This window comes from Otolemur garnettii, unplaced genomic scaffold (assembly GCF_000181295.1).
Source record: "Otolemur garnettii isolate 467f Iridium unplaced genomic scaffold, OtoGar3 scaffold00067, whole genome shotgun sequence".
Taxonomy (NCBI): Eukaryota; Metazoa; Chordata; class Mammalia; order Primates; family Galagidae; genus Otolemur; species Otolemur garnettii.
The window spans coordinates 5,187,422-5,202,376 of record NW_003852462.1 but is presented as its reverse complement, the minus strand read 5'-3'; the positions used below and the strand labels follow the sequence as shown (position 1 = coordinate 5,202,376).

Here is a 14,955-nt window from a genome sequence, read left to right as displayed (position 1 = left end):
CAGATACATGAAGTTCAGAGCCTACTGTACGAGTGTCGCACAGACGGAGAGTCTTCAGTGACAGAAATTTATGTTTTCACAGTCCTGGAAGCTAAAGTCCAAGATGGAGGTGTCAGCAGGATTTGGGTCTTTCCAAGACCTCTCTCCATGGAATGATACACACAGGCTCATTCCTCTGTGTGCATCTGTGTCCTAACCTAATCTCCTCCTCTGTAAAGACACTTGTCACACTGGAGTAGGGCCTGCCTTAATGTCCTCGTTTTAACTGCCTCTTTAAAGACCCTGTCTCAAAATACAGTCACATTCTGAGGTATTGGGGGTCGGGATATTGGCATATGAATTTGGGGGGGAGCACAACTCACCTCTTAATATCTACTTTCAATTATGTGTGAGTTAAAGATGGGAACTAGAAAGAAAAACCATTGGGAAAATCACCCAGCTGGCTCAGCAAGGCTCAGCATCGATTCTCCCCACAAAGCCATGGTTGGTGGCCCAGCTGTGTCGACGTTTTTCATTTCTACTTAACTTCCCACCCAGTTTTCAGCAGCAATTAATATTCTCTGTAACTAGAAATGTCCTCTAATACCCGTGATGTGACGTAAACACTGACTGAAGCCTTGCCGGTGTTACCCAGGTGACATGTGAGTCATTGTCTTGAACCTCTCCAGAGTGAGCTTCCTAGGTAATTGGATGAATCAAATCAATAAATGGAGCGGATATTGATCTACACGTCACCCTTCCTCCCCTGCCGGCCATCTTTGGGGCGTGTGACACATTCCCTGCTGGATCAGATCCAGGCCCGGATGTCGCTCCCTTGGCAGCTCATTCTTTAGGAAGTGGCCTTTGTGGTCACAGGGTTGGCGATGGACCTTTCTGCCAGAAAATGGTGCCGGAATGTTAAGCACCAGCCCATCTGTGGCTGCCGGAAGAGCCCTTAGAAATGCAACATTTTCAAGCCTTGTTTTTCAAAGTACTTTGTAAACCTAGGCCAGTGGAATGTCAGGAGTGTAGCCTCTTTCTCAGGTCCTCACCCTGTTTTGGGCAGGGCAGGTGGGCAGAGCCATGTGGTTCAACTCTGCAAAGTTGGTGCTCTTGGGCATCACTGTGTGGAGGGACCCCCAGGCACCTAGTGGCCCCCAGAAAGGGATCAGGCACACACCTTCCACCTTCCAGTGTGGTCAGGGTCATTTCAGGGCATGTAAACACTGTGCAACAAGTCAACAGTCCTCCTATCGCAGGCCCATCAAGGGCAACAGCAGGTCATCTGGAAAGTGGGGATGCTGCTGCAGCTCTCACCTCTTTCTTAGAGACATTGGGCACCTGCAGCTTAACTTAGTCTATCTAGGCTACTACAACACACTACCACAGAACGGAGGGCTTAAACAACAAATGGTTGCTTCTCACTGTTTCAAAGTCCAAGAAGTTCAGGATCAAGGTGCTAACACATTCAGCGTCTGGTGAGGGCTCTCTTCCCGGTTTGCAGACAAGTATCCTCTTCTTGATGGAGAGAGAGCTCTCATGTCACTTCCTCTTTTTATAAGGGCATTAATCCCTTGAGGAGGGCCCCATCCTCATGACCTAATCACCTCCCAAAGGCACCACCTCCAAACACCATCACATTGGAGAATAGGGGTTCAACATAAGAGTTTGGGGGGACACATGTAGTCCATAGCACTGCCCCACAGTTCACAGAGTCCTGACACACTTGCGTAAGCACTGACACCATCATTATTATTTTGCTTACAGAGAAAGGGCCAAGGCTCAAGGTCACATGGGAGGAAGGGCCATAAGCTTTCTGACTCTCACTGGGAAAGACAGACTTGTGGACTAGGGTGGGCTATGTCTGCTGCACTGGCTGGGCCCTTGCTGCCCTTAGAATCCCCAGGGGTATTCTAAGAGCTCGTCAAGTCTATTCCCTGATGTCCTTACCCGCCTTCCTTCACAGGGCCAAGCACTTGCACACTGCCTCAAGAGATGTTGGTGGAAGGACTGCAAAATTTTTGCCTCCTCTGAGCCTGAAGTAAAAATCAGAACTCTGAAACTCAAGCTCATCCTTCTGCAACTGGTTTGGCAGAATCTGTGCCCATGAGCAAGCCATTGCCGCATCTGCAATAAATGAGTGGAAGACATTATCATACTGGCTCTGCTGTGACTGTGGAGGCCAACACACTCCAGGGGAGTGCTAACCCTGGAGGACACCCTCATTAATAACATTGTCAGAGCACAGAATAGCAGCAGACAGGCTTTTCTGGGGATGTGCTGGAAGAACTATGGATTTGTTTTCAGTTTGTGGCAGCCATTGTGCAGGGAGAGGGGCAAAATTTTGAACGTGTATTTTGTGCTAATCCTCTTAGCACAATGGTTACTCTGATGGTTATCCCCCCTCCCCCCTCAGGTCTGCTTTAATGTGTCTTCATTGCTAACCAGCTGGACTCATCTGCTTGCTAAGGAAAGACTGGGTGGCTCAAGAAACAGAGGTTTATTTTTTACAGTTCTGGAGGCGAGAAGTCCAAGATCGAGGTGTCAGCAGCTTGGGTTTCTCCTGAGGCCGTTCTGTCTTCTCCCTCATGTGTGTGCCCAAATTTCCTCTTCTCAGAAGGGTGCCGGGCATGTTGGATGGGAGTGACCCCCTTCTGATGTCATTTCCACTTGATTGCCTCTTCAGGACCCTGTCTCCAAATGCTGCATTCTGAGACACTGGGGGTTACAACTTCAACATATGAATTTGGGGGAACACAGTTTAGCCCATGACACCAGACTATTGAATTGTGCTAAGTTCTTGCTATTTCAGGGGCTCTCCCCCTTTTTTGCAACTGAATCATGATGTATGCTAAACTCACGTAATTTGATGATCAGTGACAGAGCGCTGGCTCTAGGCATGAACTCACTGTGGGACTCAGCAGGACATGTCAAAGCTCCAGCAGGCTTGGGGCACTGGTGTCTCATGCCCACTGTGAGCTCTGTCCTGGATGGAGGAGACAGGTGGGCACAGAGTTCACTAAGTACCTTCCTTCCTTCAGGTTTGTGAGGAAGGAGGAGGGAAGCTCAGAGGCACTCTTGGGCTGCGTCCATCCAGGAAATGAGGGGGAGCCCTAAAGGCAAAGAGCACCTGAGCTGGGAGAAACCGCAGGGCCCTGGACATGTGTGCCTGGCACTGGGCAAAATGACTAGCTGGCATGAAACCAGGTTATGGGTAGGCTGGGGCCTCTTGTGGCAGAGCCTCGACTTTCTCCTGCAGGCCCTGTCCCCAGAGGACACAGCTTTCTGAGCTCTGTTTCACTGCTCTCCACACTAATCTGACGCCCTTTCATCTGTCACCGACGTCCCTGCTGAGAAACTTGAGTTCTGGCAGGGATGACGAGAAACGCTCCCAAGCTTATGCCAGGTGAGTCCCTCTCTCCTGGGGCTGTGAAGAGGCTGGCGGATGGGCCTCTGCCCAACCACTGTGCGAGGTGGCGTTTCTCTCCCCTTCTGTTATGGGCTGACTTGTGTCCCCCACAAATTCATATGATGTTGAACTGACTAGTGTCCCTATAAGAAGAGGAGATTGGGACACAAACACGCGGGGGGTGACCAGGTGAGGACATAGCCAAGGAGAGAGGCCTCAGAAGAAACCAACTCTGCCCAGGCCTTGGTCTCAGGCCTCCAGCCTCCAGCCCGGGAGGGAATGCATTGAAGGTGTTTAAGCTGCCTGGTATGTGGTGCTTTGTTAGGAGAGTCCAGCAAACCGATACATCACCCCTTAAATCTAGGCCTGCCTGGGAACTTGCTTTGACCAGGACAACATAGAGGAAGTGACCTTGATCCTTGGCCCTAAGAGGCCCTATAGCTTTGGTGTGTGCTCTTCTACTGCCCAGAGACACCAGGGGCTTCTCCTGGGCCAGGATGGGGATGAGAGACATGGAAGGAGACCCAGCTGCCTGCCAGCACCAGCCTCCAGATGGTCAGACATGGCCATCTTAGACAACAGGGGTCACAAGAGTGACTCAGGCAATAGCAGTGGGCTCCCTACATCCTATAAAGCTGGCCCCAATTGCCACCCACCAACAGAATCATGAGCTGATGAAATGGGTGTTATCTTAAGCCACTATGCTTTGGGAGGTTTCTTACACAGCAATGGATAACTAGACAATAGGTTTTGGCTGGTAAATAAACACAGAACCTGTGTGCCAATTTTAAAGGATTTAAAAAAATTCATTCATTCAGTAAATAGAGTTTGAGCACCCCCCCACATGCCAGCCACTGTTTTAGGCACTTGGGAGACATCAGTGGGCAAAACAGAGATCTCTGCCTTTGTGATAGCCCTAATACATGCTTTTTAAAAGGTGACAAGCAATAAGGTAGAAAATTTAAAATATACTATGTCAGAAAACTTTAAATATACCATATACCTACACGGGTAGGAGCTGGCGGGCTGCAATTTGAAATAAAGACTGTCACTGAGAATGCAGCATCCCAGAAGACTCAGAGGAGGTGACCATGTCAGCCACGGGGCCGTCTGAGGGACAGCACTCCAGGCAGAGGCAAGAGCCAAAGGCCCTGCTGTGTTTTGGAGGTTAGTTAGGCCCCCTCCAAATCTCATGTTGAAATTTGATCTCTGGGGTTAGAGGGGGGATCTGGTGGGAGGTCCTTGGGTCTGGGGAACAGTGGATCCCCCATGAATAGATGAAGGTCCCCTGGGGTGGAGAAAGTTGAGTTCTGCCCACCTACCCTCCTTCACCGGGCATGAGTAGAAACAGCCTGAGGCCTCCCCAGAAGCAGGTGCTGGCACCAGGCATCTTATACAGCCTGGACTGGGAGCCAGATCAACCTTTCTTTACAAACTGCCCAGCCTCCAGTGTTCCTTCAGAGTGACAGGCCAGGAAGTCAGGCCAGGGAGAGGGGAGTGATCATAGCAGAGAAGCACGGGAGACAGGTGTGGCCCCAGGCTCCTGGAGGGGCTCCTTGCAGAGTGAAGAGGCGCTTTATTCTGGCAATTGGCATGGTGGTGATGGTGGGGGGCCGGTTACCACCAGGAGGAAGGCAGGTGAGCAGAGTTTGCTGGCCCATATCTTGTCCCACAAACCTGCAGGCTGCTGGGACCAGATGGCTGTGTCTACCTTATGCCCCCAGGGACAGGGGTTCCTTCCTGAGGGATGGGGCAGTGGTCAGAGGCTCCGGGTCAGCTTGGCTCTTCCACTGACTCGTGTGGACGTGGGGCCTACACTTGGTGATTTTTATGCTTATCTAATGAATACTGGTACTTCAGGAGCAAAAATCACTCAAAATGTGAATGGTTTGCTTCTCAACATGGAAAAAATACCCCTGTGTTTTAAAAAGTTGCCTTGCACATACACTGAGACTGGTAGGTTCAAACCTGACCTGGGCCAGCTAAAACGACAATGACAACTACAACAACAACAACAACAACAACAAAAATAGCCAGGCATTATGGCGCATTGTGGCAGGCACCTGTAGTCCCAGCTACTTGGGAGGCTGAGATAAGACAATCGCTTAAGCCCAAGAGTTTGAGGTTGCTGTGAGCTATGATGCCCCAGCACTCTACCAAGGGTGACAGCTTGAGACTGTCAAAAAAAAGTGCTTTGCAGTTAAAGGAATCGGCCTTTCTAGGTCATCGTTATGCATCCCGACATATGTGAAAGCTTCACTGCCTGAGACAGGACCGTTAGGGTGGGATGACGTGCTCGCGCTCAGCACATTTCTGGGACAAGGTGACACTGTCATTGATGGTCTGTTGAAGGAAAGAAGCTAATTTTCTTTTCAGCTTAAGCCTTTAGTACTAACTTAATTAGGCCAAGCTATAAAACCGTCACTAATAACTGTCAGAAGTACCCCTGAGTCACCAGAGAGTGACAAAGCTCTGCCAACGGCCTCCTCCACGGAGGAGGGAAGGAGTGTGGAATTCACCTCCTGCCTCTTTCTGAAACTGTCCCCAAGGGTTGTCAAGGACCCCTCAATCTCTCGGCCTGTCCTTCCCCCATCCTGGCAAGACCTGGAGCACTTTACACACACACACAGACACACACACACACAGCGCACACATACAGACATCTATATATATCAGTAACACTTTAAGAATGCTTTGTCAGCTCGGCACCTGTGGCTCACGTGGCTAAGGCGCCAGCCACATACACCTAAGGTGGCGGGTTCAAATCCAGCCCAGGCCTGCCAAACAACGACTGGCTGCAACCAAAAAATAGCCGGGCATTGTGGCAGGCACCTGTGGTCCCAGCTACTTGGGAGGCTGAGGCAGGAGACTCGCTTGAGCCCAGGAGTTGGAGGTTGCTGTGAGCTGTGATGCCACGGCACTCTACCCAGAGGGACAGCTTGAGGCTCTGTCTCAAAAAAAAGAATGCTTTGTCACCACTATTTTCAGTTTTGTAGTATCCCACAGCAGCACCCACCTGCATTGCTTTTTGCAACCATCTGGTAGTCCAGTTCTTTAATGTCATGATTTTCCAATTTCCATGTTCATTTTGTTACTATTTCATTGATTTCTGAATGACATGTTGTTACTAACTTACGCATTGATGTAGGCCCAAATTTGGTGCCTGTAGGTTGAATTATGGCTTGTGGATGTGCTTTGTTTGAAATACACAGTACTGTAGGATCACAGCACTTTGTCTGGATTTTTTAAAAATTCAAATTAGTTGTTCGGGGGCAGCTCAGATTTCTAACATTGTAGCATGACGACTGTAGCTGGGTTTGGTTCTGAGGGATGACAGGTCTCCACCGTGCTGCTGCCCCCCACCCCTACTGTCACTGACTGAGCCTGCATCACCTACTCACGTGCACACCTCACCACCTCTTACTTACGGCCACCGTACGTGAAGCTGCTGATGATCCCTCCAGGGAATCTTTCTGCGTCTGTTCTGTTATTTCCTTCAGGTATATGGAGGGTGCCAAAAAATGTATAACATGTTAAGAAAGGAAAAAATTGTATTAAACTTATAACACTCAAGTCACATTTGACTTCTGCAATTAAAGAGATACAAGATAAAACTTGCAAGATGACAAACCTTACTGGTGTATACCGAGTACTATCTTTCCAACTGCAGGGCAACGGGGGCTGGGCAGCCGCAGCTCACGGTGATTTTAATTCACATTTCTCTGATGACTAATGATTATTTTCTTATGTGCTTAATAGCCACTTATATTCTCCTGTGAAGTGTCTGTTCAAACCTTTTGCTCCTTCTTTAAATTGGGTTGTTTGGCTTACTGAGTCATGGTTCTTTATATATATGTTCTGAAGAAAGTCTTTGGTCAAACATATTTTGCAACTATTTTCTCACAGTTGTGGCTTTTTTAAAGAGCAGATGTCTAATTTTCATTAAGTCTAATTTATCCATTTTTTCATTCATTTAGTGACAAAATTGTATATTTGTGATGTACATTTTGATATCTACATACACTGTGGAATGGCTAAATAAAATGAATTACCATGTGCCTTATTTACCTCATATACCTACGTTTTTTAACGATGAGAATAAAAATTATTTCCGAGCTATTGTTAAGTATCCAGTATAATGCAGCTATAGTCACCATGAGGTATAATGGGTCTCCTGAACTTATTCCTGTCCCAGTTTTTTTCTTAAGCGGTTGGTACCCACTCTAAGGAAGATCTGCTTAACCTGAGGTGATGAAGCTGCTCATGTTTTTTTCCCCCAGTAGTCGTCTTGTTGTCACGTTTATGTTTAGGTCAATAGAGGTTTTTTGTTCCTCTTGTTTTGTTTTGGAGACCACTCTGTTGCTCCAGGCTGCCGGCCATGGCGTCAGCCTAGCTCACAGCAACCTCAAATTCCCAGGCTCCAGAGATCCTCCTGCCTCAGTCTGCTGTGTAGCTGGGACTACAGGTGCCCACCACAATACCTGGCTAGTTTTCTATTGTTAGTAGAGATGGGGTCTCATTCTTGCTCAGGCTGGTCTCAAACTCCTGAGCTCAAGGGATCCTCCTGCCATGGCCCCCAAAGTGTTAGGATTACAGGTGTGAGCTGCCGTGCCCGGCCCAATACAGAACTTTAAGCAAAGAACTGACATACTGTGACTTACGTGCTAGAAATATCACTCTGCTGTGTGGAGATGGTCCGCAGGGCTGGATGCAGAGGCATTACTCTGCTGTGCAGGGATGGTCCGCGGGGCCGGATGCAGACTCAAGGCTTGTTACGGGATCTTTACCATCATCTGGGCTTGGATGGGGCTGGGCAGAGCCCAGGTGGTGTGGAGGCCAAATTCTGGAAGTGTTCACTACTGAGGTTTGGGAGTAAGCTCTTCACCTCTTTGATGACTGATGTCCCACTTGACGGAGAGTCAGCCCCTCTCTCTGAAGAGTCCCACGTGTGCAGTTTCTCACGAGGCTGAGAGTACACAGGGAACTGGTCTTGAGCCTCGCGCGACGTTTGCTGTGGATTTTAACTTATCTTCACTATTTTTAAGGGAAATAACTGGCTTCAAGTTTTAATCCACATGTTGTCCTTCCTCAGGGATGGCAGCCCCAAACACACCGTGACAACCCATCTATTCACTGACAAAAGATTAAAAAAAGGAAACTGACATATTTCATGTCGTGTTGTGCGTCACTTCTGTGAGGACTCATAAATCCACGTCTCTCTGTGTTGGCTACTCAAGCCGTATCTGACCCTTTCTTTAGCTCCTGATTTATGGCTGTAAATTATTCTTTTTGCCAGATTTATACACTTAACTGTTCTTTATGTAATACCTACTTTGTACACTAAGCAACAAGACAGGAGATTTATTGTGGATGAATTGTTACCTTGAAAATTACATCAATGCAAAGTGATTGCCTTTTAGCTCCCACAGCCAATAAATTTATTTTTTTGGAGAGGATGATATGAGGTCACAGCGTGGTATATATAATGGGAGATCACAGAACAAGAAGGAGCAAGTCGAAAGTTCCCTACAGCAGAAGCCAGAGAGGAAGACTCCTGTCTCTTACTCATCATGTATAAACTGGCCTCCTGCTGTCTGCTTTTGATCGGATTCTTAAATCCTTTCTTATGTCTTCCTATCACCCACTCCAGGGAAGTGTCCCTCCAGCTCTCAGGTAAGAAGTTTTTTTTTTTGCTTTTCTTTTAGTCTGAAAAAGAGTCTTCACTAATCTTAAATGTAATGTTGCAGATAAGAATGAAATTCTTACTCAAAGGAGTCTTGTTACTTCAAAAGTCCCAGCTTTGAAAAGAATATTAAAGGAAGTTTACTATGCATTTTAGACAGTGATGCATAGTTTTTTCCTCCTAAAACGTGCAAGTAGAATAACAGAATTGCTTGTTACATGCTGCCTCTGCAATTCAAACTTTGGTTTTGGTCAACATTTTTTTCCCCTCAATTTAAAAAACTGCGCTAAATTTAAAACATTACTTTTAGTTTTTATTTTAAACAAACTGGTAGAATGTAGAATTGGTTGTTCTAATTGTAGATTAACATATTTATCTTATATTAACTTAAAAACTCATCATCTGACATGTGTTAGATGAAACAGAAAATGTCTATGCTATGTGAGTATATATGCTATATACCTTTCCTCGTGGCTAATGCTCACTCACTATTAAGTCTAAGTTGGATTTTTAAAAATACTAGTCAAGTAGGTAACTTCTTTACTATTATCTGCTTTACTTTTTACTAATATACTACTATATTCAACTATTAGTTGAAAGAAATAAAGTTGATGCTTGGGTATTAGGTTCCATAACAAACTGGAATTTTGTCTTTTAACTTTGAGTACTTTTAGAATTTTTAAAAAATGAAAAACTCATCTAAGCCATTAATTTTGTACAATCTAGTCTCTACAAGTTCATCCCACTCAGCTTGGGACGACTGCCAGGCACTATTTGGTACCGACCAGCTTCTATTGAGGTCACAAATGGCAGGAGAGGTCAAACAGGCATGAGTTTTACTGGATCTCTGCTATTCAAAACGAAACAGTGACAGTCACAAAATCAAGAATGAATACTCTGATAACACTGTCATCCTCAAAAATGTACACGTAATTATTACAATGTTAAAAAACTTGGATGAAATAAGTGTAGCATCTCAAATTCTGAACAGGTGGCAGCTTACCTTCCAGTTTTTGCCAGATTGTTTATTCATTTGAAAAATGATAAGCCTTTATGACATAAGCAAAGTGTAATCAAATTTCACAATTTTCATTAATATTCATTAGAAACACTGGGAATGTGCCCAGATGTCTTCGTGGTGGCTTTTTCGTTGTCCTCCAGTCAAGGTTGTAGCTATCTGTAAGCCCAGTGCCAGCGCTGGGTGGCCTCCCGTCCTCACCACAGCTTCCAGTTCCCACAGCACAGCTCCTGGCTGTGACCTGTCCTGGTGCCAGCTCTTCACATACCACCCCTCCCGTGCACATTAGCACACGTGGTATGCACACCTGCCACACACTTCCATGCCATTTACTTAACCACATTTTACATGGGAAATGCCAGTCAAGCTCCTTAAAGACTATTTTGACACTGACTCTTTTCTAAGTAGGATAATTGTGTCTGAATCGTGAAGTCCAGTCAGGTGACTCCAGCAAGCTAAGTCCAATAAGGTGACAGTTCCTCCCACTTGCTTTATAGGAGGAACATGAACAATCTTTGCTTTATTTTTCTTGCTCCAATTTCACCATCTAAAATACCTGAGAGCACACGCAACAGGCAGCAGCAGATGACATGCGGGTGGGCCAGTTCCAAAGGAAGGCAGGGATTTCAGGAATAAGGCTCAGCTCTCCTGTCTTATTCAAGGCAGGTTGAGTGTCTGGGCAGGTCACACGGGCAGTGTAGGCAGCATTAGAGCCACTGCTGGCTGGCAAACAGGATGGCAACATCTCCACATCTCTTTTAAAATATTGCTAGTGACAGATCACACACTTGGCATTGGAAGTGTTTCTAGTATTCACCTCCCTGTCCCTGCTGCTCACCAAAGACAACAGGGACAGAAGCAGCTCACCCAAGGATGAACTGAGTTTTGCATCTATTTTTACTCCGTAGCACAAGGTGAAGATTCCAGGTTGACTCCAGTGGCCCCGGGGAGTGCCTCCCTCCTGCAGGTGCTGCTGGAGATGCTTGGTGCCGAGAGAGGGGATGGTCTTAGGAACGCAGGTAAAATTATCCTTGTGTTTACAGGTTGTCTGATTTCATTGCTACTGAATTTGTGCTGTACTCCCATCTACTTGATGAGGTCAAATTGCATTTTGGAACATAGAGATGAGCTATATAAAACGAGTGGGCGCCCCGCACTCTCCCTCCTGACCCCTCCACTTGGTTCCTCTCCCCGGCTTCTGGAAAGCAGCACCAGCTCTGCTCAGTGCCTCAGGGTCCTCTCTTTCAGAAGGGACTTTTACTGGGGGGTTGGTTGGTGTTAATCATTCTAGTTTCCAATGAGTAGAATTAAAAATCCTGGTTTCCTGCTTATTAAAATCTTAAAAACAAATTACATAATTTTCTGTGTTCTCATTTATTAATCTGTGAGCAGAAAAGATAAAAATGTCCATCTCATAGGGTTATTGTGAAGGGTCAGCAAGTCACATGAAGATAATCCATAAAATGTCAGCTTATTTTCTCCATGAATGTTTTCCTCCAAGCATTGACACAGGACTTAGGAAGTTCTAGAAACAAAACGCCACCTTCCGATAGGCACTGATAGATATGAGCTCTTTGCTAATATTTTTGATAAACTACTGAGTTGCTAAGTTACCCAGGTGAATGCAGCGCCTTTGTCAACTCCAGAGATGAGAACAAGAGTGCCTGCCTGTCTGCATTTGAGTAACTATCTCTACAGTGCGGAAAAAGACCAGAGAACATAAACATAGTCTGGCCATATTCTATTTCTGTATGTTTTAAAACAAGCTGAACATAGAAATAATAGATGTGAATTGGTTTCAAATTGTTTTCCAGATCCCAGCATCAACATTTTTAACCCAAGAGGAAATCTGAGGAAGGTAAGTGACTCTACTTACAAGAGGTAAAAAATGTCAAACATATACTCCATTTTCTAATATCTTTTTCTTTTTTTTTTTTTGAGACAGAGTCTCACTCTGTCACCCTTAGTAGAGTGCTGTGCTGTCATCACAACTCACAGCAACCTCAAACTCTCGGCTCAAGTGGTCCTCCTGCCTCAGTCTCCCACATAGCTGGGACTACAGGCACCGCGACAAGGCCCGGCTACTTTTCTGTTTTTAGTAGAGATAGGGGTCTCGCCCTTGCTCAGGCTGGTTCCAAACTAGGATCTTAATTTTATGAGTGTTCTTGGTGGAAACTACACCTTAAAATAACTGGCCAGTGTTATTTCACAGCATTAATTTCTCCAATTTTTGATTGATATTAAAAATGAACACAACCAGAACTTACCCAGTGCCTGTTTTGGGTAAAGTACAAGTTGGAAGGCAATGAAGAGTCCCCTGCAGCCAGGTCTGCCGTCCACGTGGGCTCTTACTCATCTTAACACAGGGCCTACAGTTCAGCAGCTTTGCCCTCACAGGGGAGCCTGTGAGAAGCCAGAATTTCAGAACCCACCCTGAGCCCACTGAATCAAAACCTGCAGCTGGCGGAGACCCCCAGGTGACTCCTAAGCACCTGACATAGCAAAAGAATTGTGATGTGGCACATAAAGGGAAGAGTGACATGCTCAAAACAGAGATGAAACTTGTGCATCACAGAATTCCTAGAAAATTAGTGTGGGGATGGTACAAAGACTGACAGGGAAAGATGAACGATAAAATCAAACCATTAGAAACGGCATGCAATTAACACAAGGCTTTAAATGCTAAAAGAAAAATCTGTATTTGATCATTATCAGCCCGGAGAAACCTGTGAATTGGTGTCTTCTGGGCTGGCCATCCAGGGGCACTTTAAGGTCTCCCAGGAAATCAGGGGATAAAGGTATTTACATTTGTCTTTCCTAAACATTTTGATCAGAGATATCGTTTTTGTGTAATACACATTAACATTCTAGCAAAAATATACTCCGGAAAATACTGAACCCTGGACGGCACACACCACCCAAAACCCCAAGTTGGGTGACCCACCAAGGAACGGCTGTGTGGCTTCTTCATGTGGCTAATTAAAAGTTACCATTCAGATGCTTCAATTCTCCTGAATAGAAAGACTGTGACTGAAGACTGTAAAATCACACAGGTGATAAGTAAGATATACTCTTACTATTTTATTCTAGAATAAAAAGAAAAAAAGGGGTCAACTTTTAAAGAAGTTAATTTCGAGACAAGTATTTTACACAGGAGATAATCAATGCACAGGACACATCACTGACAGGTGATTTAAACAGAAATAGGTCAAGGGTTTTATTCCTGCAGTCACAGGGGGGAATACTGCACAGACCAGGAGCCCCCCCGAGTCCCACTCTCATGCCACGATAGTCCAGAGAACAGAGCAAATGCTTTTTTAAAAAGCCCAAAATCTTGACATAAGATTCCTTTTTCTTGTAAGACTCTTAATTCATTGATAACTGATCTGGGTTTTTGTTTTTAGTTTCAGGATTTTTCTGGACAAGACCCTGCTATTGTATTGAGTCATCTTTTGGCCAGATCCAGGAAAGAATACAAGAAACGAGGGACTCCTTCTGAATGCTTCTGGAAATACTGTGTCTAACGTGAAATCAAAGTCAATTAGTTAACTCAAATACCTACACCTTAGAAAATTAAAAATAAAAATGCTTGGTTTGAAAGAATGAAAAACTAGGCAAACTATACCCTGTTCCTTATTATTTGAAAAATAAATCCTCTATGTTTTGCAAATACCATGAGTGACTATTTTTCCTATAAATTATCCTGAAAGCTAATTCATCTTCTTCCTTCAATTTATCCTTCAAGAATTCTTTGAAAATTTAGAAGTAAAATTAATGAACAGAAGAAAATACTAAGAAAGTTGTAATAGTTGAAATTAAACTACAAACCATTTACAAATAAACTATTATTTTTGCTTACAAGGTCCTCTTAAACATTGATATGTTACTACTTTCTTATAACAATAGTTTTGTTTTGTTTTGTTTTGTTTTTGCAGTTTTTGGCTGGGGCTGGGTTTGAACCTGCCACCTCCGGCATATGGGGCTGGCACCCTACTCCTTTGAGCCACAGGTGCTGCCCACAATAGGTTTTTTTAACTTAGGATCTTAGTTTGGAAATACCTGAGTGAAGGATGCCTGAAGATAGAGCTGAGAACAGACTGAATGCTCTTTAGTATCTGAGGAGACGTCCATGTGCTCAGATTCTTTCTTAGATGACTGAAGTATTGAACACTTGAAAATGTTAATTTTGTAATACTGAAATTTATTTGATCTTGGCTTCTGTAAACTCCAGGATCATAATCCATTTACACTAGGGGGAAAGACCTTTGGGTTTCTTACACAAAGCTGAAATGAGATTTAAGATTACAGAAAAATTAGCCTTGTTTATTAATTTTTAAAAAGCACGTGTATGTGTAAATATGGGTTTTTACTCCATTCCTACATCTCTAACTGTTGTTTCTATGTGTATAGAAGGTACAGGGCGAACTTCTGGAGCTCTGAGCAGAACTGAGAGCACGAGTGTCTATGAGGAGCCAGGGTTAGAGCTTTGGCAGTAGCCAAACATATCAACAGAGGTCACACAGTTCTTGTAGAGCACTGTTTTGATAAAGCTTACTTTACAGTATCAAGAAGAAATCTACAGGGAAATAGGTTTTCAACTGGAAGATGAGATACAAGATCTCAGACATATGGTGACAGTAAGTGTAACTGTGATAACGTGGTGGCCTCTCAGTGTTGGATTTAAACTAATAACGGTTCTCTGAAACAGAACTACGGCACTACAAAACTATTAATTTTTATATATATATATGTGTGTATATATATATATATTTTTTTTTTTTTTTTTTTTTGCCGTTTTTGGCTGGGGCTGGGTTTGAACCTGCCACCTCCAGCATATGGGACGGATGCCCTACCCTTTTGAGCCAC

The 14,955-nt window shown here is 44.7% G+C and overlaps 1 protein-coding gene across 1 annotated transcript; it reads left to right on the top strand.

The window, feature by feature from the left end:
• Window positions 1-4,981: 4,981 nt before the first annotated feature.
• Window positions 4,982-13,803, top strand: UTS2 (urotensin 2). The gene is made up of 6 exons (XM_003793242.3): window positions 4,982-5,026; window positions 8,543-8,619; window positions 9,000-9,061; window positions 10,998-11,108; window positions 11,904-11,947; window positions 13,494-13,803. Exons 1-6 carry the CDS (start codon window positions 4,982-4,984, stop codon window positions 13,611-13,613), a joined length of 459 nt encoding a protein of 152 aa, XP_003793290.2. The 3' UTR covers window positions 13,614-13,803.
• The last annotated feature ends 1,152 nt before the right edge of the window (window positions 13,804-14,955 follow it).

What these genes read in the sequence shown, in the direction of transcription:
- UTS2 (XM_003793242.3), top strand. Translation starts at nt 4,982, where the DNA reads ATGGTGGTGATGGTGGGGGGCCGGTTACCACCAGGAGGAAGGCAG. An exon ending in TACCACCAGGAGGAAGGCAG is followed by an intron (nt 5,027 to 8,542) that starts GTGAGCAGAGTT and finishes GATTAAAAAAAG; the next exon opens with GAAACTGACATATTTCATGT. An exon ending in ACGTCTCTCTGTGTTGGCTA is followed by an intron (nt 8,620 to 8,999) that starts CTCAAGCCGTAT and finishes TTTGATCGGATT; the next exon opens with CTTAAATCCTTTCTTATGTC.